The 27,452-nt window shown below is 37.8% G+C and overlaps 1 protein-coding gene across 2 annotated transcripts in view; it reads left to right on the top strand.

Annotated features, from left to right (window-relative positions):
* SWAP70 (switching B cell complex subunit SWAP70) overlaps positions 1–27,452 on the top strand; it is a gene marked incomplete at both ends in the record, with an annotated part of 70,074 nt that overhangs the window by 25,964 nt on the left and 16,658 nt on the right. Inside the window, 5 exons of one of the 2 annotated variants that reach the window (XM_084236322.1) lie at positions 11,628–11,801; positions 21,081–21,308; positions 23,136–23,282; positions 24,327–24,435; positions 26,618–26,799. In XM_084236322.1, coding sequence (XP_084092448.1) covers positions 11,628–11,801; positions 21,081–21,308; positions 23,136–23,282; positions 24,327–24,435; positions 26,618–26,799 — 840 coding nt within the window. The remainder of the gene's footprint in view (positions 1–11,627; positions 11,802–21,080; positions 21,309–23,135; positions 23,283–24,326; positions 24,436–26,617; positions 26,800–27,452) is intronic. The other variant, XM_084236323.1, reaches the window with a different exon arrangement.

A 27,452-nucleotide genomic window follows, 5' to 3' on the forward strand; every position in this document is an offset into this window, starting at 1 on the left:
ACTATTCTAAAAATTACTGAATTTTACAGTTTAAGGGTTATAGTATATGTTATAGCTTGATAGAAAGATTTAATCAAATTGAACATAAACTGATGTGTGAAGTTTCAACCTTCACACTATGATGATGTATTATTTCCTGGAGTTTTTATTTTCAACTTCTGTTCATTGATCAGGTAGCTTATTTGTCTAGTATAGTTATAAGTAAATATGTCTTTATTCAGCAAATATTTGATGACTGTCTGTGTGTATGTTTAATCTTAGAAAGTGCAGACAATAGGCAAAGTATATCTTTTTTTTTTTTTTAAGATTTATTTATTTATTTATACAAGCACTGGGTACAGTCAGAAGTGCGGGAGGGTGAGAGAATTCACCAGAGCCAGAAAGGGGAGCAGAGCAGGCAGAAGGACGGAAGTACACTGCTGAGGGGAGCAGCGGGCGGCAGGAGAGGTCTGCGTGCCATGTGGGATCCTCCTCCGGTGGCCGGGGAGCAGCCGGGGATCGAACCGGCGCTGCAGAGGCCGCAGGAACCTTCGCAGCCCAGCGCTCAACTGCTGCGCCACCAGGGGAGGCCCCAGAAGTATATCTTATTAAAATATTATAGAATACTGGGAAATTCTTAGAAGTCTGGACGTTGCATCCTCAGAGCTAGAATTTGTATGAACTAGGCCAGTGGATAGAGAAGCATGATTTAATGTCTTGCACTGATGTACCCTAATACTGCATTTTGTTCTCCTTAGTGTAGCTTTCTTCAGGTATCTTGAATTTTAATTTTTAAAATGTTCTTTGTTTTAGTATTTAGGTATTTTATAGTTTCTTAACTGGGATAAATATAGCAGCATTTAAAAAGTCACTAAATTTGGAGAAAAACTTATACACAGAGTCAGTGAAGATGTGATGAAACAGTGAGTCCTTGTTTATTACTGGTTAGCCACCTGGAGTGAAATTTTGCCAGACCTTCAATCCAAATAAAGCAGCCAAAGTTTCCATGGTGTGGGTTTATTCTGAGCAAAGGATTACTGCCTTGTTTTGAAAGTTGGTTGGAAAAAATGCCAATAGTAAACTGTTGAATGTTAGCATAAAATTTAGAGATTGATATTAGTTATACAAGGAAAGTAAGATGCAATGACTAAACATTTTCAGATACACACACAGACATATCTAGCTATGTGTTGCTTCACTTGATCCTCATGTTAATCCTGTGATGCATAATTGGAATTATATCTCCATTTAAATCAGGAAAAAACAGAACCTAGCTTAAGAATGGGTAGATTTTAAACCTAAGTATTTACCTTTTTGATCAGCTTTCTTTGATCATACTGTTGAGAGATTAACTGTCCCAGAATTATTATATTTTCCAGTGATTTGGATATATAGGGACAGAGGTGGAGTGATTAGGGCAGAAGTGGAGCAGTTTAAAAGTCTTTCTGATAATCTCAAACTGTTTCAGTCTCCATCCAGTTCTCTTAGGTTCTTTTACAAATATTTTAAGATGATTCTTTTTTCTTAACAAGCATCTTAATAAGTGCCTTAATATTCATTTGATTGGTTTCCCCTATGTTGGTTTAGAGGTTTTGCCTTCAGAGGTTATTCTGAAGGGATTGGGACCAAGAAAGAAATTTTATTGAAACTCAACTTCAAAAAATAATTCCATGTATTTTTCTGTTTGCTTCTTCACAATCATTCCTATTCTTCACATTGATAGAATTTACTTTCAGCTTTTCTGTAATTTCGGATGATTAACATGTCTGTTCTTATACTAAATATTTTGCCTTCCCAGAATGCCGTTATCTATTATTTTTTCTTATTTATTAAATTCTTTCTTTACTAAAGGATATAATTCTGTTAACATCTGGGAAGTATTTTTTGTGAACTTTTTTGGGGGGGAAGGGGAGTCAGAGAGACACTATACTTGATTATCTAAGTGAATAATTGAAGAAAGTGATATCGTTCTTACCTTTTTACTACTGAGTCCCAATTGACTATATCAAAAACATGTTTATGGGGCATTTTTTTATGGGGGAGGCAAAGAAACACTATACCAATTATCTAACAGTGAATAATTGAAGAAAGTCCTATAGTTCTTATATTTTTAGTACTGAGTCCCAATAGATTATATCAAAACATGTTTATGGAGCAATCTAATTCTTTCATGTGATTTTTTTAAAAGATTTATTTATGCATGTAAGAACTGGGGTTCAGGGCAGAGGTGTGGGGGATGAGAAGATTCATCAGAGTGGGAAGCAGAACAGGTGGATTGACTGAAATACATTGCTGAGGGGTGCAGCGGAAGACAGGTGAGGTCTGCTGCACCATGTGGGTTAACTCCCTGGCCAGGGATTGAACTCATGCTGCAGTGGCTGGTGATAGCTTGATAGAGCTGAGACTTTAACCCTTGCACCACCAAGGAGGCCCATGAGATTTCTTTAATAGCCATTTAGCCTTTTTGGTCTCAAACATTGTCAATTCTTTCCCCTGATTCTGTATGTTAAAAGTTGGTTTGGGCTATATGCTTAAAAACAATAATCCATTGGTAATATACCAACTCCTAATTGGGGAATCTACTGCTTTCTAACATAACCCTTTTTTTTTGTTTGTTTGTTTGTTTCTTGGAAACACATGCACAAATGAAGGAAAAACACACTAAGAACTATGTCAGTTCAGAGACCTCCCTGGTGGTGCAAGGGGTTCAAATGCAGCCTATGAAGCTATTTGCTACCACTGCTGCATGAGGTCAATCCCCAGCCAGGGAGCAAACCCACATGGAGCAGCAGACCTCTCCTGACTCACCTGCTGCTCCCCTCAGCAGTGTAATTCAGTCATTCTGCCTGTTCTGTTCCCCACTCTGTCTCTGGTGAATCCTCTCACCCCTACACCTCTGGCCTGTACCCCAGTTCTTGTATGCATAAATAAATAAATCTTTTTTTTTTAAAAAGAAATATATCAGTTCAAATAATTTCCCTTCTAGAGACTAGCAGTCTCTGCATTCTGTTTTCCTAGCTGACATTCATGTTTTTCTCCTTGGTATACTCTCTTACCTGATGCTTGCTGTTTTTAAGTCAATTATATTCTTCCATAAAATGAGGTTTCAAATTTCTTCTGTAGTTGATAAATATGCCTTGAACACTCATAATGTCTTCTGGTATGTCCCTAGCAACGGTCATTTGATGGGAAGTGGTACTGCTCTTAAATATCCCTAAACCTTGCTTTTGCATGGTTCCTTTAGCCTATATTATTTTTTATTATTTTATTGTTGCTAGAAAGTCATATAATATTGATTTGGCCCAGTGGCCAAGTTGATCACTGTACATTTCCATCATATTTGTGAAGTGTACAGGATTACAAACTTCTGAGTGAATAAAGAAGTTCATGCTGAGGGCTATGGATAACTATGTTGAGCACTTTGGCTAACAATGTAATTTAAGAATGAGATAATTTAAAGAAATTTTACTTTTTAAAATAAATTTATTCGGATATGATTTCTATACCACACAGTTTAGCTATTTAAAGTGCATAATTTCTTGCTATAACAGAAATTACATTAGAGGAAATCTGATTACTTCTAATACAGCAAAAATACAACCACCTCTATGATGAAAACTGGTAAGTATTATGAAGGAAAAGCACAGAATGCTGTGACAATACAATATAGGGGAGAGTTGGTTAGTTCTGGCAAGACCTGGAGAAACATCTCTTAGAAAGTAATAATCAAGCTGAGACCTAAAGGATGAGTAGGAACTGGCTACATGTAATGGGTGGAGGAAGAAACCTGTGTGAAAATGCAGTGGCAGGAATGGTCTTACTAATTTGAGGAACAGTGAGCTCAGTGTGACTGCACTAGAGTACTCAAGAAGGGGAGAGTAGAAGAGAAGGCTAGAGAGGCTGATAGGCATTAAATCAAATGTGACCCTGAGGCCATGGTAAGAATGTTCGACTTTCACCTAAAAGCAATAGCATAGCAAGTTACTGAAGAGTATGGATTCTATATTTAACACTTTCTGAGTTAAAATAAAACTATGAATTGAGATGAGCTCTATGTCCCATGTAACTCTAGAAGGTTTAGAAGTCTGTGATTCCATACTCCATCTCATCTAAGATACAAACAATGCTCCAAAATTCTAGTTGATATCTCACATTTTAAGTCAATAGTCCATATCTTTCAAAAAACTAAGACAACTGCCAGTTAGTTCAAGGCATCCAAATGGAAGATAATTTCTTAGAAAGAAATACATATAATTGTTTCTATTTTTAACATTTTTGCTTTTCACCAAAATCCATACATGTGAAGAAGATAATACTGTTGACCACAGTTCTGACTCACTGTCAGAATATTTACAGAACTGAACTAACTAAACTCACATGTTCTCTAAATTAGAATTTTCATCTAATTCCAGTACAGAGAGACAGTTCTCTGCATGAGTAAAGTGACCAATTTGATGCTTTAGAAATTACAGAATTAATTTTCTCAGAAAAATTTCATGTTCTGGTTGATAATTCTACTTCAAAGATTCTATCTTAAAAAGCGAATCCGAGTCAGGTAAAGATTTACCTGGAGAGTCACTATTATTTTAAGAGTATAAAAAATGAAAATTCCACCCAAAAGAGAATACTTACAAAGTATTGTATAAACTATTATATATTATTAGAATACTACTTATTAGCTGGATGACCTTAAGCAAGCAATTTAACTCAAGACGCAATCTTTTCAGCTTTACAATGGTGGTAATCATGGTACCAAATCCACAAATTTGATACAAAGACCTAATTAGAACACTTGTTAAAACATTTAACATAGTGGCAGTACAACAAAGGTTCTAAATAAATGTTGGTGTTTTTTTTATACACATTTAATATATTTATTTGAATACTCACATTTACAAAAAAATTTAATGACCCGGAAAGGCAATAGTAATGTAATGCTCACTGTGATCTAAACTTGAAAAATAAACATATTTTAAAAACACAGATTGAAAGCAAATAGATCAAAATGTTAATAGAGATATACTCTAAATGGTAAGATACATATTTTCTTAATAAATTATGTTTTCCCTTAATTTCCATCAGTAATCTCTCTTATCTCTATACTTAAATACTATCCTTTTCTCATTCTGGTATCTTGGAACCTTTGTTGAAGATTATTTGGCCATATCTGTGGATTTCTTTCTGGGCTTTCCTTTCATTTGATCTTTATGTCAGTACCATGCTGTTTTGATTACTGTAGTTTTGTGATATGTTTGGAAATCAGTGCAAAACCTCCAGCTTTCTTCTTCTCGAGATTGTTTTGACTATTCATGGTCCTTTCAGATTCCTTATAAATTTTAGGGTGTTTTCTGTTTCTGCAAAAAGAAAAAAAATGCCATTGGAATTTTTGTAGAAATTGCATAAAATCTGTAAATTGTTTTGGGTATATGGACATTTTAACAATATGAAGTCTTCCAATTCACAAAAACAGAATGTCTTTATATTTATTTATACCTTTTTAAATTTATTTCAGCAGTGTTTTATAGTTTTTAAGATTTAAGTCTTTGCCTTCTTGGGTGAGTTTATTTAAAAATATTTTATTCTTTTTGGTGCTATTGTGCATAGGATTGTTTTCAGGATTTCCTTTTCAGATTGTTCATTGTTAGTATATAGAAACACAACTGAATTTTTGAGTGTTGATTTTGTATCCTGCAACTTCACTGAATTTATTAGTTCTAATAGCTCTGTGTGTGTGTGTGTGTGTGTGTGTGTGTGTGTGTGTGTGAGAGAGAGAGAGAGAGAGAGAGAGAGAGAAATCTTTAGGGTTTTCTTCATATAAGAGCAAGTAATCTTTAAACAAAGACAATTAAAAATTTTCCTTTCTGATTTGGATGCCATATATATATATATATAAATAATTTTTTGGGGGGCCTAATTGCCCTGGTTAGGACTTTCAGTACTGTGTTGAATAGAAGTGATAAGAATGGGTATTTTGTTACTCATCTAAGAGCAAAAGCTTTTAACCATTGAATATATTAGTTAGATTTTTAAAAAAAATTATTTATGGGGCCTCCCTGGTGGCGCAGCGGTTTTGAGTGCTGGGTTGCGAAGCTGTCCGCAGCCTCTGTAGCACTGGTTCGATCCCCGGCTGCTCCTGGGCCACTGGAGGAGCGTCTCACATGGCACGCAGACCTCTCCTGCCGCCTGCTGCTCCCCTCAGCAGTGTACTTCGGTCTTTCTGCCTGCTCTGCTCCCCGCTCTGGCTCTGGTGAATTCTCTCACCCTCTCGTGCTTGACTGTACCCAGTGCATGTATAAATAAATAAAAAAGTAAATAAATAAATAAACAAAACAAAACAAAAAGAGTTCTCCTTAAAAAAAAAAATCCTTTAAAAAAAAATTATTTATGCAGGGGGTGAGAGGATTCACCAGAGACAGAGTGGGGGGCAGAATAAGTGGATTCACTGAAATAAACTGCTGAGGGGAGTAGCGGGCAAGACAGGAGAGGCCTGCTGCGCCATGTGGGTTATCTCCCTAGTGGGGAATTGAACTTGTGCTACAGCGGATTGCTTCATAGTGCTGAGACTTAACCCTTGCACCACCAGGGAGGCCCTAGTTAGATTTTTTTGTATATGATCTGACTTTGTACTTAAAAAAAAAAAAAAAAAGTAAATGCTGTCATTCAACATGCTTTCTACCTTTGAATATGATTAAATGAAATAATAAATTACATTTAGAAGAATGAGCCAAACAGATAACTTAATACAATTAAGAAAGATACAGTGAACTTGGACCTAAAAAACACTGCATATTTCTTGGATAAATTAGCTTATGGAGAATTTGTTTGTTTTCTGATCCCATTGCAATCTGCTTTTACTCAAAGTATTTGGCTCTCTCTCTCTCTTTTTTTTTTTAAAGATTTATTTATTTATTTATACAAGCACTGGGCACAGTCAGAAGCGTGGGAGGGTGAGAGAATTCACCAGAGCCAGAGCGGGGAACAGAACAGGCAGACTGACGAAATACATTGCTGAGGGGAGCAGCGGGTGCAGCAGGAGGGGTCTGCTCGCCATGTGGGACCCTCGCTGGTGGCCGGGGATTGAACTGGCGCTGCAGAGGCCACGGGCAGCTTCACAGCCCAGCGCTCAACCGCTGCACCACCCAGGAGGCCCTATTTGGCTCTCTTCAAGGTTACTAGTGACCACTGAACTGCAGAACTAGTGGTCTTTTCTTAAATTTCTTCTCCTTAATCTCTCTGTGGCATTTAGCACCGTTTTAAAAATGATGTCTAAACTTATGAGAAATTAAATATGCTTTTAAAAAATTGAGGTAACAATAACACTGTGGGTTTCAGGGATACATAATCTCATTGCACTGGCACTGTTGATCAACCTTCTTAATTGTTTCTTCACTCAGTTTTCATGTCTTTGTGGTTCTTCTACCACTTTGACTGCTCGTTCAGTCATCATAATTCCTCTTTCTCCTGTCACTTTGTGAATGTGTGTAGTCCCTGAACTTCTGTTTTTGATTTCAGCTCTTTTCTTTCTTAAAAAGATTTATTTATACAAGCATTGGGTACAGTCAGAAGCGCGGGAGGGTGAGAGAATTCACCAAAGCCAGGGCGGGGAACAGAACAGGCAGGCTGACAAAGTACACTGCTGAGGGGAGCAGCGGGCAGCAGGGGAGGTCAGCTCGCCATGTGGGACCCTTGCCCAGTGACCGGGGATTGAACCAGTGCTGCAGAGGCTGCGGGCAGCTTCGCAACCCAGCGCTCAACCACTGCGCCACCGAGGAGGCCCAATTTCAGCTCTTTTCGTACTTTACATTGTCTCAATCATCTCATTGACCATCATGGCTACAGACAGTTCACACATCTATGCCTCTTCCTTTTTTTAGCTTATAGTTCCATTTGTTTGATAGTTTTTGGGCTCCTCTATCCAAACGTCTTACCAGCACTTCAAGGTGAAGATGCCTGTGACTGAGCACTTCATCTCTCCTCTTCCTATGTTTTTGTCCTTTGCATCCTGTTATTATTCTCTAAACATGGTGGAATATGCTTGTTCTACAAAATGTGGGCTTATCCTGCCATGGTTTTGCTCATGCAATTTCCTTTCCTGTCTTTCGGAAAACTTTTCTTTGCAGTCTTCAATCAATATACAATAAGTATGCCTTAAATATCTGCTTTTCTGCAAAGTGCTAATCTGGGCTGAATGTAACCTGTGTATTCTTTTCTCTAAAACCTTTTTAAAAAAAAAAAGATTTATTTATTTATGTGTAGACTAACTGGAGTACAGGCCAGAGGTGCAGAAGGTGAGAGGATTCACCAGAGACAAAGTGGGGAGCAGACAGGCAAATTTACTGAAATACACTACTTAAGGGGAGCAGTGGGCGAGACAGGAGAGGTCTGCTGCATCGTGTGTGGGTTAGCTCCTTGATCTGGGGTTCAAACTCAGGCTGCTTTGGTGATTGTGCTGAGACTTAACCCCTAGGCCACCAGGGAGGCCCCCTCCTCTAAAACCTTTCAGTTGGGGGTTCTCCTACAGCCTATTTCTTAAAATTATAAAGCTCTTTGGAATTTGATCTGAGTTTGCTTTCCCAGTCACAAATCCTCTATTCCCCCTCAGGCACCCTGTTATCTACCACAGAATCCACATGGAATCACTTCTTGTTCCTCAGAGCAAGGCAGTATCCTTTTGTGCTCATGTCATTTCCCCTGTGTGGCCTAGCTTCCACTTACTGCTTTTTAGGGGTTTTGGTGGATAGAGTTAATGGTGGCGGCCTCTGGAACTAGTTCTGCAGTTTTCTTCCATCATGTAAAAGTGCCACATCTACTGAATTCTGCAAGTAGTTTGCTATAATGAAAAGAGCCAGCATTTGAGCTTTGAGTTAAGCTCTGGTTTTGATATTTACTAATTATGTAAATTTGGTACTTGATTTTTTTGATTCTTGACCTGTAAAATAGGAACAATATTTAACTTTGCATGGGCTAATCTGAAGTTTAAGTGAGAAATTGCATATAAATGCCAGGAACATCTAAGTCCTCAATAAATGGTGTTAAAAGGGGGAAAAAAAAGAAAAAGAAACAGCAGCACAGCTTTCTCTTCATGGGATCAATTATTTGCACTAGGGACATGAGAAATGGTGACAGGCTGAGCTCTGGTGCTAGAGGGAGCGTGCAAAGCATTTCTTCTGATCCCACAGAAACTGGTTTCCTAACCACAAATTCTAGTGAGAAATCAAGAAATACTTCTCTCTGCAAGGAAGAATCAAGTGACTTCTTCCTTATATTACTCACAACACTTCGTTCCTGTCTGTCTAAAAAGAAATGCTTTGTGGGCCTCCCCAGTGGCGCAGCGGTTGAGCGCTGGGCTGCAAAGCTGCCCGCAGCCTCTACAGTGCCCTTTAGATCCTTGGCCGCCGGCTAGGGTCCCACATGGCACGCAGACGTCTCCTGCCATGTCCATTGCTCCCCTCAGCAGTGTACTTTGGTCCTTCTGCCTGTTCTGCTCCCTGCTCTGTCAATGGTGAATTCTCTCACCCTCCCGTGCTTCTGACTGTACCCAGTGCGTGCATAAATAAATAAATAAATAAATAAATAAATAAGTAAATAATTTTTTAAAATTTATTTAAATTTTATTTTTATATTCCCCATACAATTATAACCCCCTTATTTTGACCCCAACCCCTCCTTTCCCCGTCCCCCACCCCCCCTTAGAATGTCTCTGGTTCATAGTTGTTTGTTGATTTTGATATTTTCTTTCTTATAGTTATTCATTTTCCTGGTCCCTTATTTAAGTTTTCTAGATTCCTGCTACGAGTGAGACTATCGGTATTTTTCCTTTTTCTTTCTGGCTTTTTTCGCTGAGCATGATCCCTTCCAGCGCCATCCATGTTGCTGCAAATTGCATGTGCTTATCTTTTTTGAACGCTGAGTAATATTCCATGGTGTATCTGTACCACATCTTCTTGATCCAGTCATCTAATAAATAAATAAATCTTTTAAAAAAAGAAAAAAAGAAATGCTTTGCTTATATTGTCCTGTCACCCATTCTGCTTACTCCAGTACATCTACCATATTGTCCCAGAATTTGGCTCCACACTGCAGAAAATGCTGATTGTGTGTTAGTCCATTCCACTCTTTAAGTACAGATAAATTTTGACTTCTTAACATGAAATATAAATAAGAGTCTTTGTGATCTGGTCTTCTTTCACCGGATCACACACAGTGCCCATTTGTCATTGTTGACTGTCCAGCATTTGAAATCTTTTCTCATGTTTGGAAAATTGCACAGCATCTTGAGGGGTGACAGGTCTCATATCTCAGAGATGGAAATGTTCAAATACTCAGTTTCCTTGCTCCTGACAGCTGAAGCATAGGATAGCTGGGCATAGGAATAGGCTCAGTAAATGGGATTTGAATCTTCAGTGAGTGACACAGAGGATCTAGGACTGAGTCAGTAGCAACAGGGTCATATTGCACTGATGGTGGTGTCTCCACCATGCTGTTCCCAGATTTTCAGCTGTGGGTCTGACTGCCTAGCCTAGTTTGGTAACAGCGTAGTTTCAGATCCTAGATTTTTCAGTGCTTGTGTTGGAACTGTGAAGTTACCCATTGTTTTTTCTATTAAATTTCTTTTCTGTTTAAAGAAATCCAAAGTGGTTTCTGTTATTTGCACTTATGAAGAGCCTTGACGTACACCACCTCCAGCACCAAGTGCCCCATTCACATTAAACTTCCTATAGTTCTTCCAAACTGACTCCATGGTTGTCTCTGCTTCTGGTCTTCACGTTCTGTTCTACCTGGAATATTTTACTCTGTTCTTGGTGTGTTTGACTCTAGATGCTCCTCTAGAATTCAGTTCTTTTGTCACTCTTTTTGCAAGTCTTCCCCGAATTCTAAGATTGGGTTAGCTCCTCAATGTTCTCACAAAACCCTCTGCTCTTCTGTTACAGTACGTATTACTATATTGTAATTATCTTTACATTCTTTGGAGACGTGGACTAGTTTTATATTAAATATCTGTACATTGTCCCTTGCAGATGATTATTACTGTCCAAATATTTTACTGCTGAATGACTGAAAATCTGCTGCATTATACATGGTGTTACATGAAAATTTATTTGAATCTCTTTTCACTATTAAACTGAATATTCTAAGAGCAGATACCAAGTTCTTCATCTTATATCCTTAATTGGTAGCATAGTACTTTGCTCACAGTAGATACTGAGGGGGTGCTGAATGTATAATTAACTGAGTGGCAGGGCTGTCTTTTTAAAATTTCATTTTAGCAGTTTTTCCAAAAAGAATGTATCTGACTATCTAGGTAAAGATGATAAATATGTGCATGTGGCTCATATTGAGTATTGGCATCCTCAGCTTCTTCTGTGTGTGAGGATTGGTAGTCTATTTAGGAGATACAATGATTCAAGAAGCCAGTATTTTGTGTGCTGAGTGAGTGTTATGGACAGATATTTCCGTATCAGACTAAATATAACATTCTTAATTGAGCCATTAAAAATGTGGTACCTAAGCAAATACTTTGGAAATAGTTATTGGGCAAGTGAATTGATTATACATGGAAATCTGTAGCTCTGTCTTTCTGTTTTACTTGGCTTACATATCACTTATTTTGGACTGGTTCTTAGGAGTTTTTTCTCATTCCTTTTTAGGTTCAAGGTAACTTTGACAAGATTGAATTTAATAGAATGTGTTGGACCCTCTGTGTCAAAAAAAACCTCACAAAAAGTCCCCTGCTCATTACAGAAGAAGATGCATTTAAAGTATGGGTTATTTTCAACTTTTTATCAGAGGACAAGTATCCATTAATTATTGTTCCAGAAGAGGTAAGGTGTGGCTCTCAGAAGTTTTAAAATGACCATCTCAACATTTAATAGACCTAGCTCAGAAATATTTATATTAACTGAGTATAGATATAGGAGGTCCTGGACTGCTATTTTTTTAATCAGACGCAAAACAGCTGGAATTCAGAAAAGTCTAAAACTTAGTGATTTGGGATCATGTGATACCCCTGGAGATTTGCAGATAGGGTGGGGCTCTTCCTTTCTAAATTGCTGTAATTATAAATATTCATCCTCATGTCAAAAGATTCTTTATTCTGGGCCTCCCCAGTGGTGCAGTGGTTGAGCGCTGGGTTGCGAAGCTGCCGCGGCCTCTGCAGGACTGGTTCGATCCCCAGCTGCTCCCCGGCCACTGGAGGAGGGTCCCACATGGCGCACAGACCTCTCCTGCCGCCCGCTGCTCCCCTCAGCAGTGTACTTCGGTCCTTCTGCCTGTTCTGCTCCCCGCTCTGGCTCTGGTGAATTCTCTCACCCTCCCGCGCTTCTGACTGTACCCAGTGCTTGTATAAATAAATAAATAAATAAATAAAAATCGTTTAAAAAAAAAAAGATTCTTTATTCAGTATAAGGCACAACATAATTTTCTCTCTACTTGCATATTGGAAAAATCAGAAAAGCTGGCTTAGTGCCGCTATATGGGAAACATATAGAATCCAAAATGCTGTTTCCAAGGCTGATCTGTGAGGAAATCCTATTTTTATTTCAGAGTCCAGGATGGTGACTTTTTTACCATCTTTCCAAAAAAATGAAAAAACTGTTTTTGTTCTATTTTCCCTGAGCTCCCAAAGCGGTTGGGGGCGGAGGGGGGGGGGAGGTGGGGTAGAGGGCAAATACAAGAGTAAGGTTTCTGTGCTTTCTTACTGTTCTATTATAAATGTAATACACACTTATTACAATAGTAAATTTAGAAAGGGCTAATAATATGTAAACTTAAAATCAACTGTTGTCACTCCCTTTAAAAAAGCTATCTGTAATTCCTTAATCTTGGACAAATTATTTGCCATTTTGAGTTTTAATTTTCTCATCTATAAAATATAGGGAAAAAATCCTTATAACATTGTTTACCCTCAGAGTGTGTAGTTCTGCATTTAAAGGACTTAGCTCAGTGCTTAGCTCAGTTCTGCATTTAAAGGACTTAGCTCAATAAATAGGTTAACTCTTAAGACTACTATTATTGCATACATTTTGCACTCTAATCTGCTCATTTCCTTAGGATAAAATTCCAGCAGTGGAATTTCTGTACTAAGAAATGCACAGTTCAAAGTATTAGATCAACAAGGCAGAACTGCCCTTTAGACTGTACTAATTTATACAGCTACCAGTAGTAGTTGAGGGTGCCCATTATTAGCCATCCTACCAATGTGAAGCCTACTCTATGATTTCTCTGATAGTGTTCATGTTAGGGGTATCTGTTTAAAGCTGAAGCTATGATACTAAAATAGCATGTTTTCAAAAGGTTATCCCTATCTTTAAGGAATTTACAGTTTGCTGAAAGGGGAAAAACAAGTCAATGTAATTCAAAGCAAAAGAGACTACCTGTTTTAAGAGCGATAGATGTAAATACAGACGATAAAGATTTATTCCAGCTTGGTTGGAAGAAAGGCATCACGGAATGCTTTTTTTTTTTTTATTTAAAAATTTTTTGACAATATTTGCTTCCCCCACCCCTCAGATTGAGTCCCCATAGAATTTCCTTCTCCAAGGCACCATCACCACCGTCCCGTGCTCTTCTTTCTGATCTCTCTCCCTCCTCCTCCCCTGCAGTATGTCTCTGAGGGAATGCTTTTTAAGAGAGTCAATATAATATAGTTATTAAAAGCAGGGTCTTAAACATTTTCAGTAAAGGGCCAGATGGTAAATATTTGAGGCTTTGTGGGCTTTGTGGGCCCATATTGCCTCTGTTGCAACTACTCAGCTGCTGTTTGAGCATGAAAGCAGCCACATATGTTTCTGTGCTTCAGTGAAATGAATGTTGACATTTCAGTTTACTTTTATTTACTTTTCATGGGTTAAAAATATTATTCTTTTGATTCTTCTTCCCCCGCACCTAGTCGCTTAAAAGTGTAAAAGCTGTCCTTAGATCATGGATGTATAAAAACATGCTGTGGGTCAGATTTGGCCTCTGTGCTATTTGAGTTGTGGGCCTTAATTTCTATTACCTGGTTAAGAGCAGGGGTCTGGAGCCACATTTCCTGAATTTGAATTCTGACTCATTGTTCACTAACTACGTGACTTTGGGCAAGTTACCTAATTTATTTTTGCTCCAGTTTCCTCAACTAAATAATGCAAGTATCTACCTCTGCCCTTCTTGTAAAGATCAAATGAGAAGAATGCCTGACCCTTAGAAAACACTCACTGAGTATTTGTGGGGAAAGTAGCATTTGTGCTGGGTCTTAGTAGTCAAGAAGAATTTTGACTAATGGAGAAGAAGGCAGATGAGAATTCTGGGTGGAGGAAATAGTGGGCAAGGTTACCTGAAGCAAGAAAGTAAAAGGCAAGGTTATATGAAACAAGAAAGTAAAAGATGAGGGATTTGTGCAGCTTGACTGAATTGCCTGTCAGGATGCTTATTGGGAAATGGACTGACTGACTAAAGCCAAAAAGGAATTTTTTAAAAGGATGTTGGGTACCTTACAGAATCACCTTGATGACTAAAAAGCTGAATGTGGAGGGAGGAAAGGTAGCTGGTGATTCCAGCGAAGAACCATGAGGAAAATGCTGCTGTCATGACCCTCATGGTGTCTCACTGGTGCCATGGCATACCTCCAGCCTTGCACACTGGGTGCCTCCTGGGAACTCAGATCTTTCTGCATCTATTCTTGCTGCCAGGGAGAGTTCTCTACAGTGTCCACTAACCATATCCCATTTCACAGTCAGGTGATGAGTCATGTAATTGGTATGGCTTTGATCTGGCTCTATAAGCTAGTTGCAGAAGAGGTTTGGAAAGGGTACATTTGCACATTTTGCTTCTATATTGGGAGGTAAAGAACTCCCAATATAGGTATAAGAAGGGAGTTATATACTTGGCAGCCAAAAGGAATGACCCTTTCTAACTGGAACATGATAACTGTAAAGAAGATGGTGGTACATGAAGCTGGAAGGAGTTCTGACTTTACCCTGAAGGTTGTGGGGAGCTCTGAGCCATTAATGATTTTTGAGTAGAAGAGTGACAAGTATACATATTTTACATCATTGTTCTTTTTTTTAAAGATTTATTTATTTTTATACAAGAGCTGGGGTATAGGCCAGAGGTGCGGGAAGGTGAGAGGATTCACCAGAGACAGAGTAGGGAGCAGAACAGGCAGACGACGGAAATACACTGCTGAGGGGAGCAGTGGGTGCTACAGGAGATCTGCCACGCCATGTGGGATTCTCACCAGCTGGCTGGGATCGAATCCATACTGCAGTGGCTGCAGACAGCTTCACAGCACTGCACTCAACCCACTGTGCCACCAGGGAGGTCCTCATTGTTCATTTTTTAAAAAATTATATATATATATATTTTTTTTACATCATTGTTCATTTTTGTACAATGTATACTTTCTCCTCTCAGGTGTAGTGCCTGTAAATTTTCTACCACCAGTTCACCTGTGAACCATCACCATAGTCCCTTGTGCTCTTCCCTCTGCTGATTTGATCCCTCTGCCTCCCTATCCCTTGCAGAATGGCTCTGATTTATAGTTGCCTGCTAATTATTATTATTATTGTTGTTATTTTTTTTGAGTGACAGGTATATTTATGGTGAAATATGAAGGTGTGAAAGATGGGAAGTTAGAGAAGGTCAGTGGCATTGAGGACTAAAGTATTAATAGTGTCAGTGAGAGTTGAGAAGATGGCCAGATGGGAAGGATGTAGATGTCACAGGATCAAGCTCTTAGTGCCTGCTGGTGGGAAACTATAGACAAGTTTCAGGCCTGGGAAATCAGGAGGTAATATAGTGTAGTTGTTTAAAGCACGACCTTTGAAATCAGACTACCTGGTTTAAATCCTGACTCTACCATTTTTTAACTGTGTCCTTGAACTTATTACTTGATTACTATATTTGTTTTCCTCAACTATGGGGGATGGGAATGACTACTTTTTCCACTAGGTTCTTGTGAGGACTAAAATAGTTGGTATATATGAAGCATTTAACATAGGACTGCTCACTAAATGGCTGTGTGTGTGTGTGAATGAATAATATGATAATCAACTAATTGGGGAAGTGGTGTATGATGATGGGTTTGGTTCATTTGGCTTTTTAGGTTGAGCATCCTTGTGGAGCTATCCATATTCAACTGAAGTGCACATCTTAAGCTTGTAAGAGGCCAGGGCGGGAGAAGGAGCAGGTTAGGTCAGAGAGGAAGAGGCTGTAATGAGAGAAGTAAGTGCTAAGGACAGAACCTTGGGACTTGTTTCTGTAGCAGGAAGAGGAAGTAGATTTGGTGAAGGAAGCTGAATTGAACAGTCTGAGGTAGGAGAACTGGGAAGATGTTGAGTCATAGGTGTCAAAGAAAGAAAAAGTTCTAAAAAGGAAAAAAGTAGTTACTGGTTTTAGATGTTAGAGTAAAATTAGAGGGTGATGAGTGAGAAGTTGCCCTTGGATTTAACAATGAGGTATAGTCATTGGTAATCAAGGAAAAAGCAGTGTCATTGTAGTGGTGGAAATAGTTTCTTAGTGCTTAATAACAAGAAATTTTACATGTATGTTAAGGAGAAATAAAAAATGTGCTGTGAAATTTTTGTTCATGAAATTTTTGATCCTACTTAGTATAGAGATATATAGAAGAGAATGGAATATTGTTAGATATAGGAAAAAATATACCAATATTCCAACCTAACTGCTGATAAAATCTCCAGTATTGTCTTTTAAGACATTTTGTAGTTACACTCAGTGTTCCAAAATCATTTGTATTTTCTTTGGAAATATGAGGTGGGGTGGGTCTCTAACCCATGATGTTTTGGTTCTTTCCATCATGGTGTACTTGAAAGGGACCTTGTCCTTATTTCTGAAATAGAAATTAATGAGTAAGGAGACTTATTCCTCCAGGTAGCACTTACTGGATGTGAAGGACTGTCACTGACTTTCAGTCATCACTGAAGCCTCAGGCTGTGGAAGGAGTCAGTCAGTATCAGCTTCCTGTTTGCTTTACTAAAGAAGCTCGAAAGATTTCTGCTCCAGTTGGTACAAAGAACAGGGACCCTCATGAGCCTGGTGTGTCTGTGACTGTTCTTTACTGTGCTCCAGAGCACAGCCAATACCTTGCAACATGCTTACCTTCATCTTTGCAGGCTGGCAGGAGTGTTTCCAAACAAGCGGCATTCATTTGAGAAGAGAACAGCCTCTTTGACTTGTTAGAACAGCCAGGCAGCATATCTCGTCAGGTTACCCTTCAGATTATGGATTTTGATGTCCTTAACTCCTTCAACATTCTTATGTTTAGAAGTAGAATTAGAGTTAGTTTTACATATTATTCCCCTGTGACCAGGAGTACTTGACTGGGGGAAAGAAAGGATCATTGCCACAGATTTATGTGGAATTGCTTTGTCAAGCTGCTGAACCCGTCCCCTGAGGTTTAAAATAACAGCCTTGTATTTATTGAGCTCTTAGCACATCTCCTGGCCTTTGACTAAGCACTGCAAACTCAAGGTCATATTATTTTGTGGAAAACACTAGAGTCATAATATTTCTTAAGGTGGCCATTCTCTGTTAATTTGCTTTCTTCCTAAATAGTGTAATAACATTTAAAAACTACTTTGACCTCATTTTAGACTTAATGGATCTAACAAAGTTAAATGTGAAAACATGCATTTGAAGTTATTTCTAATTTTTCATGAGTGTATACATAAGTTTAATTTATAATCTTACCAATGGCTTTTAGGCTTAATAAATTTGAAGTAATTGCTTAAATTTATGTTTTCATTATTCCATCTACGATAATGATCACTTACATTTTGTTTAAATCCAGGGTGTTTTTAAAGTAAGATTTTTATTCTCTAGCTTCAATTAATACAATATAAGAAATATATCAGTGGTAGTTATCTGAATAGCATAAGTGGTATAAATAAGTCTGCTTTTGATTCTGTTTTCTACACAAAAGTTAAAAAATATTATGTTCCCCTTTGGGATGGTTTTATAACTTTTCAAATGATATTCCTGGAAATATGTGTCTGTAAATTATAGTTTTCACATTAGTATTCATTTTCCACAGAGTCAAGAACAAAACAGGATGTGTCTGTTGTGGGCTTATTTGGTAGAACTGCTTTTATGCAATTAAATATCAAACCTGAAATAGTTTTAAGAAGACTCAATGAAATAAAACCTGAATTGTTATTAAACCAATAAAGGCCCCTTTAAATGATGACAGGGAAAGAAACTTTTAACAAAATAAATTGTGGAGCCAAAGGCCTCAAAAATCACATGCAACTTGAAAGTTTATTCTTTGTTATTTTTGGTGAAACTTAGTTGGAAGGAGGAAGTAAGCTGCTTCCTGAAACTGAATGAGCTCTTAGAATTGAGGCAGGCCACTTGAGACTAACAGGGCAGCACGTGATTTATTATTTAGTACAATTGAATAGAAGAGAATGGCAATGTTTGACTCTCTTTGGTCCAATATAATGAATTAAGTTGTCCTTATTTTATTATGATAAGTATATAATTGTGTTGAAAGTTAACAGGAAATGAATCTAGATTAGTTTGTTGGCACAATCACTGGGAATGCTGAGCAGATGCTAGGTACTGCAGATAAACTCAGAAGGATTTGGAAGAGCACCTTTAGGAAAATTCAGGATGAGCAGCTGCCTCCAGCAAGCTAACCAATAGCTTGCTACCATGAGTTAGAAACACGAAAGACCATCCCATATACAAAAGGCTCTGAAGCTCAGAGTGTGAGAGCTTGGGTTTGTTCATAGTGGTGAGGAAGAATTATGGCTGTTTCCTAACTTGTAGTGGAGTGGTCAAGCACTGCACTGTCTTTTCATGCCCACTTTTCATCATCCTGCACATGCCTTGTGCATATGCCTCCATTGGCCTGACTATGAAAACTGCTCATTGGGCCTATACTATTATTACCCCAAATTATCATTAGCCTGGGTTCTTTCTGCTGCCTTCTGGCTATTGAACTTCTGTACATATTAATGGCTCTACAATATTATAGCTTGGGCAATATTTTATCTTTACACCCTTTTAAATTTTTTTCCCTTTCTCATCTTTCTTTAGTCTCTTCTTGACATTGTCCCCCTCCTTGCTTTTCTATCCATTCTCTAGTTTCCTCTTGCCTTTCTTTCCTTAGTCATTTCCTTTTTTTCTCTTTCACCGACTATCCTTCCATACTTGGTAAGGGGCAAGATGATAATAATAATTGATAAACTTAACAATAGATGATATATCTTCAACAAGAGAAAGGAAAGATCTAAATGTATTTTTCTCCAGCAAGTAAACATTTGTTGAACACCTTCCACATGCTAGATATAGGGGATAAGATAATCTCCATAGGGCCTCCCCGGTGGCGCAGCGTTTGAGCGCTGGGTTGCGAAGCTGCCCGCAGCCTCTGCGGGGCCGGTTCGATCCCCGGCTGCTCCCCGGCCACCTGAGGAGGGTCCCACATGGCGCGCAGACCTCTCCTGCCGCCCACTGCTCCCCTCAGCAGTGTTACTTCGGTCCTTCTGCCTGCTCTGCTCCCCACTCTGGCTCTGGTGAATTCTCTCACCCTCCCGCGCTTCTGACTGTACCCAGTGCATGTATAAACAAACAAGCAAACAAACAAACAAACAAACAAATAAAAACATGCCTCTATAAAAAAAATTAAAAATAAATAAATAAAGTAACTATTCTTAAAAAAAAAAAAAAAAAAGATAATCTCCATAGTAGAGCAGTTATAGTACCATCAAATTAAATCAAAAGTACTTGATATTTTTTGACTTGGTGATAATGTGTGAATGTACATTTCTTTGCAAACATGTTTTTCCTGGCTTTCTTTTTCACAAACAATAGTCAAGTTGATGGAAGTAAAAGGAAGAGAAAGGAAAAAATCAATTCACAGTACTAACAAATTATACTTACTATTTCTGTTTTTCTTTAGCATTTGTCGAAATATTTACATGATCTTTATGCAGTAGAACTCTTAGATAAATTTAGTTTCAGTTTCTTCTTTGCTTTTTGTTTCATGAATACTTTTTCAGTATAATTTTAAGTATTGAATGATAGTTCACTCAGTACCGAAGGTAGATGACATAATATATGATGAGTGTTATTATGCCCCTTCATACATGAGAAAATTGGCACTTAGTCTGTTTAAACTTAGCAAACATCAACTGATCCTACTAAATTCTAGGTACCATGGTGAGTTCTAAAAATTCAAAGATGAGTGAAACATATTAACTCCTGTTATAAGGAATTCAGAAAACGGTGGGGAAGTAAATGACTAAACAGACAATTTCAAACAGTGTGCTAAATGTAATGACATAGAAGAGGAAAACCTGACCTGGGTCAGGATTGGTCATAGGTTCGCTAGAATAGTGCTTCTCAAACTTTAATGTGCATATTGGAAATACCTTCTCCCTGATAGTATTGTGATTTTTTTAAACTTGTGCTTTTTTTTTTTTTTTAAAGATTTATTTATTTATACAAGAACTGGGGCACAGTCAGAGGCATGGGAGTGTGAGAGAATTTACCAGAGACAGAGTGGGGAGCAGAACAGGCAGATGGACCGAAGACACTGCTGAGGGGAGCAGCGGGCGAGGCAGGAGAGGTTTGCCGTGCCATGTGGGTTTCTCCCTGGCAGGCCAGGAATCGAACATGCGCAGCGGAGGCTGCACACAGCTTCATAGCGCGGCGTTCAACCCGTTGCACCACCGGGGAGGCCCCTGTACTTTTTTTTTTTTTTAGAAAAAAGATTTATTTATTTATGCATATAAGAACTGGGGTATAGGCCAGAGGTGTGTTGGGGGTGGGGTGGTGAGAGGATTCACCAGAGACTGAGTGGGAACAGAACAGGCAGATTGAGTGAACTGCTGAGGAGCCAGTAGGCGAGTCAGGAGAGGTCTGCTGTGCCACTTGGGTCACCTCCCTGGCCAGGGATCAAACTCATGCTGCAGTGGCTACAGATAGCTTCATAGGTTGTGTCTTAGCCCCTTGCACCACCAGGGAGGCCCTAAACTTGTACTTTTTAAACTTGAACTATAAAAGAATATTTTCTAAATTGACTGCATCAATGTAACATGGATACATATATACATTAAAAAGTTTTTTAACTAAAAAATAATAATTTTTAAATTTTCGTATAGATTGAATACCTGCTTAAGAAACTTACAGAAGCGATGGGAGGAGGTTGGCAGCAAGAACAATTTGAACATTATAAAATCAACTTTGATGACAATAAGGATGGCCTTTCTGCATGGGAACTTATTGAGCTTATTGGAAATGGACAGTTTAGCAAAGGCATGGATCGGCAGACAGTCTCCATGGCAATTAATGAAGTCTTTAATGAACTTATATTAGATGTGTTGAAACAGGTGAGTCCTGTATTACTGTGTTTCTCCTTCCCTCTTTAATTTGATTTTTGAAATGAAATACACTGAACATATACTTTTTTCGTTTTTACTGTTTTAAAGCTTCATTTTAAAGATTTACTGGCACAATTTTGAAGTACAGTTGAGCATTCAGAAGTTACCGTTTGAAAGAATTGTTACTAAAATTATTTAAACCGTCTTAAAAATGTTTTCATGTCCTATGTACATTCACACTCACATCTAACCAAGAAGACCCCCATGGCAGATTGCTCAGTGAAAAGACCAGGTTGTTGCCCAGCAGATATCTTGTAATCCTGTTCATGGAATGTGATGTGTATGTAGATGTAGAGTTGTCTGAAGGATGCTCACCAAAATGTTAAAAAGTAATTGTTTCTGTATTCTGGGTTTTTTGTAAATTTTCATTACTCCTTTCATATTATTGGACTTATTAACTTTGATTCTGTATTATTCTGTATTATTTTAATAAAATCAGAAAAGTACTCTTAATTTTAGAAAAAAGAAACCTTTAATATAGCAAAATGACATTTCTCTTATTAGATTATTTTCTTAGCACCTGCATACATCTGCTATACATATAGCAAGCTTAATGACTATTAAAAAGAATTTATATATACTTATATGTATGTTTATATATTATGTTTATATATTTTTAGTAATCTTTCAAACTTCTTACATTATTATATTGAATAATTTCAATTTCAAATTTCTCTTTGTTTGCTTATTAAGTGGTTTGTTTTGTTCCTTTACCAGTAAATTTTAATTGAGGGTTAGTTGTATAGGTATAGCATTTTGGTGCTATCAGGAAGTGTGGGACATGATTCCTATCCAAAGAGAACTTCTAGATTCAATAGGATGGATATAGTACTACAGATGAATTTCAGTATTTAAGCTTTTTCTTAAATGTCCATGAATTAGAAATAGAATAATCAAATGATTTTTACAGCAGAGCTAGAATATTTAATGATATATATATAATCTACTATAGTCTCTCAGTACCTAATAGAGTTAACATTTAAAATTCTTAAACCTGAACCTGCAGCACTTTGGCCTAAAATAATGTGTAGTTTTGCTGAAGTAAAAATTTGAACTGTACATCTTTGAGGCTGACATATGGTAAAGAAGCACAGTGATTGTGATTGTGAGCATGGAAGACACTTGTAGAAACCAGTATCTTAACAACTGGGCCAGTTCTTTTTCTGCTCATTGTAGTAGAGTTCATTTTCCAGAGTAGTAACAGGTTAGGTGAAAATGCAGAAAGTGACTGGTTGAGAAGATATACTTGGTTAAGTTGATACCTTTTAGCATTTTTATTGATTGAGGTTTTAATTTACTAAGAATCACTTGTGTGTGTGTGTGTTTAACATAATAGAATAGTATACTGAACTTCAATATACCCAGTACCTATCCCAGTAACCATCAATACATAGTTAATCCTATTTTTGACTCTCTGGTATTATCTTGAAACAAACCTCAACTATTACATTTTATCTATAAAAACCACCACGCTGTTAACATTGTGGTGTTCTAAGTCTGTTATCTGTATATAACTGTTGGGGGGAAGTTATCTCTCTGTCTAAAATTCTATGCAAACTTTTTCTGCATGTGCTTGTATGAACTTGACTGGGTATCATGAGCCTGGCCTTCATAGATCCTGAAAGGGTTCATGGTCCACAAAGGGGTAGAATCACTGCTATTCTTGTATTCAGGATATTATATCAGGCAATGGAGTAGGCAAAAATATTAAGGAAGAGACATCAGCTCTTCTAAAATGAAAGGATAGGCATTTATACCAAATTTAATTTCTCATAGGGTTACATGATGAAAAAAGGCCATAAACGGAAAAACTGGACAGAACGCTGGTTTGTACTAAAACCCAGTATAATTTCTTATTATGTGAGTGAGGATCTGAAAGATAAGAAAGGAGACATTCTCTTGGATGAAAACTGCTGTGTGGAGGTAGGAGTCTTTTGTTACCTCTTTGCATGGTTTACCTGGTGCTGCCCCCTGCTGCTCAAGCAGTTTCTCATCTTCCTCTAGACTCTAGAGCCTTTAAACAAGCCCTGAATTTCTTTGCCATACTTTCTGTACCAAAAGTTAAGATAACTGACATTTTTTTCTAAGTAAATTTCTTTTATGTTTTATGCTTGTAAACAAAATGTAGGGATAAAATCTCGCTTATACATTGAAGTAATAACTTTGGAATAAAACGGAGTCATAAAAAGAAAATAAAACCAATGTTCATTAAGGCAGTGTTTAACATCATGAATATATCGGAAAACCTGGGCCATTTTGAAAACAATAGATAAGACAAAAGAAGATATGAGTGTTACCTTTTGAATACTTTGGGTACCTTTCAGGACACTTTATTCATGCCTTTTAATTCTTTAAAGAAGTCCTCAAGAACATAAAGTTTTGAATTTTTAATTTATATCTGAACTTTTATCTATATTGTTGAAGCACATATAAAATACCCAAGATCTCATTTATATTATGATGGATGAAATGGGTATGTATTAATTCCTTAGGTTGTGCAACACCCACCAAGGGGTCTTCTTAGAATCAACTGAACGTGGAGACTCAGAAGATTAGGCCGTACCTGTCTCCTTGCAAGGATATAACGCAGGAACCACAACTTGTCAACACCATATTTGGTGCATGGAGAGGAATGCTACATAAAATGGTTCTGGGAATTAACCTGGCTTAGAGGCCTCTAGCCCATAGGAGTCTATATCTAGTTATAACAGTTTCTGGATAATACCTTCCAGGGTTCCAGTAATGAATGCCTGCTCAGGAAAAGCATGGCACCCCATCAAATGTTGATTCTTCTGGTTCAGATATAGTATACTGTTCAGGGGTCACTGTTACCATAATTAATGTTGCCTAGGAAACAGGTTTAATAAATCAGTAATTGCATTTATAGATATTTTTCATTGACCTTGAGTCTTACCTAGATTTGCCTAAATAATTAAGATTGAATACTTATTTTGCTTACTGTTTTAGTCCTTGCCTGACAAAGATGGAAAGAAATGTCTATTTCTCATAAAATGTTTTGATAAGACCTTTGAAATCAGTGCTTCAGATAAGAAGAAGAAGCAGGAGTGGATTCAGGGTAAGGGTAATTTTTATTATTTGTCAGAATATAACTTGAGAGCTCTGACTTTCTATTCTTGAGTTTCATTGACGAGACTAAGGCAGTGTTTCCTCATTCTCTATAGTTATTTCTGCCTGTGATATAGTAGCTGAAAGGGAAGAAATTAAGAGGACTTTTCAAGTATTTTATCAATTTCATTTGCCTCATGAACTTGGGTAAAATTGTAAACTGGACAGACAAGTTTTATTTACTCTTACTTTTAATTGATTCATTTATTTTAAGATTTATTTATACATACAAGAACTGGGGTGCAGGCCACAGGTGTGGGGGTGGGTATGAGAAGATTCACCAGAGGCAGAATGGGGAACAGAACAGGTAGATTGACTGAAATACACTGCTGAGGGGAGCAGTGTGTGAGACAGGAGAGGTCTGCTGTGCCATGTGGGTCAGCTCCCTGGCGAGGGAGTGCTGCAGTGGCTGCTGATAGCTCCACAGTGCTGCAATTTAACCCCTTGGCACCACCAGGGAGGCCCCTTCTCTTACTATTTAAAGACTCTGAAATTTCCCTTTTAGAAAGGACTATGAAAAATTTTTAAGTGGATATCTTGAGTTTTTAGTAGCATGAAAAACAGAAGAGGAATTATGCAATAGATTTTGAATACTTAAACTAATTTTCAGGATCTTTTACTTTCACGAGAATAATTATCTCAAGAAACATGAACTTTTGAGTTAATAATTTTTATACTAATTATTCTTTTATGCTAATTATTCTAAAATCAGTAAAAAATGAAAACACAATATATGAGATTTTTAAAAAATCACTGAAGAAAATTTAGAATGTTATGTTCTTGGACATAGGTAAAATTGTGGTCATTTTTTATGTTAAGAGTTTGAGGACTGCACTGCTTGGTATCTGCACTCAGCAGTGCCTTCCTGCTGGGGGTTCAAAGGCCAGTGCAATAGCAAGTCAGTATCTGGCATCCTTTGTTTTCTTGGCTTTGTGCATGTAAAACCTGGTATTTCTATTGATACATTATTTCTGATAGTTGCTCATACTGACAAGTTGGGTAGAAGGTTCAATAGGAACTAATGCTGAGAAAAAAGAAAAAAGAAAAAAAAAAGTTAGAGGAAATTGCACCTGGTTTGAATTATCTTTCCTGGGTCACTTGCATATTGAGTAGCTGCTTTTCTTTTCTGTGGAAAAGTAGTAGTGGCACCTAGCTCAGTGTTTTTCTGAGAGTTCATACTTAGATAATGAAGATATTCTTGCACATATTTTAAAATGGCACATCATTGCAGAAATGTTTGTGATGGATTGCTAACAGGCTGTTAATGGGGAAATGGCTGATTAAGTTGCTGCGCAGCCACAGAGTGGAGTGCTGTGCTGTGTTTTATGGATGGGAAGCACTCCAAGAAAGCTTAAGTGAACAAACCAGCATTCAGAAGTACATGTTACACCACCATTTTCTCAAAAGAAGATAGAGATCAAATAGACATTTTTTTTTCTATAGGCTTTAAAATAGTTCAGGAAAAATGCACAAGTTACTATTAGCATTATTTGCTGATGAGGAGAAGCTAGTATTTGGGGATAGGAGTGGGAGGGAGACTTTCATGCTATTGAATTTGACCAGTATAAACGTATTAAACATTGGGAAAATTAAATTTAAATGATTAAAGTAATACGCAAAGAAATCAGATTTCATATTAAAATTAGATAATGTGCATAATAGCAAATATTCAGTAATTGGTGGTCTCTGATATATCAGGAAGGGAGTGTTTAGGGAGATAAGACATAAATGAAGGGCAGATTAAACAAGGCAGGTAGCAAATCATATCAGGAATTTTGATCTTAGCCCTTCCTTTGTCTTATTCTTATTTAGCCCTTTGAAAAGTATGGAGAAGGGAGTTGAAAATATAAAATTTTCAAATATATACAATAATCCTGAGTCTGGTATCTATTTGAAAACAGATAATACAGTTGTGGAATTTTGAGCTGGATGGGATTTTAGAAAGCATCTGTTTTAGAGATGAGGAAACTGATGCTCTAAAAGGTTATGTGGCTTGTCTGAGTCACACCTCTACTCAATCACAATCTACACTGGGTCTCCGTCCATTGTCTTCCCACTGTGTCATTTACCTGTCAGGCTTACAATGAATAAAGGGCATTTCCCTTTTTTTCCCTCCTACATCTTTTTTACAGCCATTCATACTACCATTCATCTGTTGAAGCTGGGCAGCCCCCCACCACACAAAGAAGCCCGCCAGCGTCGGAAAGAACTCCGGAAGAAGCTGCTGGCTGAGCAGGAGGAACTGGAGCGACAGATGAAGGAGCTGCAGGCTGCCAATGAAAACAAACAACAGGAGCTGGAGACCGTCAGGAAGGTGGGAGTGGACTCTGGGCTGGGGGCGGGCATGGCACTCTCCTTCATTGCAGAAACCAATGTCTTTACTAATAAGCTTTGGTTGTACAAAGATCAGGTTCATGAAACTGGGGGAGGTTTTTTAGTGAACTGTGTTCTTAGGAAGTGTAGCTAGACTGTTGAGTGAGACACCCTGTTTTTCTCAGCTCTGAAAGTATGAGGGTCTCAGCATATTAAGGATGTTTATTGACCAGAACTAAGCATATTTATTAGAACAATGAGCACAATTAAATTTTATCAGAGAAAGATGAGAAATTTTAATTCCTCTGAGGATGCTAAGGGAATTTTTTTTTTAAGATTTATTTATTTATGCATACAAGAGCTGGGGTACAGGCCAAAGGTATGGGGGGTGAGAGGATTCACCAGAGAAAGAGTGGGGAACAGAACAGGCAGATTGACTGAAGTACACTGCTGAGGGGAGCAGTGGGTGAGTTAGGAGGGGTCTGCTGCACCATGTGGGTTGCTCCCTGGCTGGCCAGGGAATCAAACTTGTGCTGAAGTGGCTGCAGACAGCTTCGTAGGTTGTGTCTTAACCCCTTGCGCCACCAGGGAGGCCCAGGGGAATTTTTGGTGACCTGGATAGGACATGTTGCTTTTGAAATTTTTCCCTCTTGG

Source organism: Talpa europaea (genome assembly GCF_964194135.1).
Source record: "Talpa europaea genome assembly, chromosome: 1".
Lineage (NCBI taxonomy): Eukaryota > Metazoa > Chordata > Mammalia > Eulipotyphla > Talpidae > Talpa > Talpa europaea.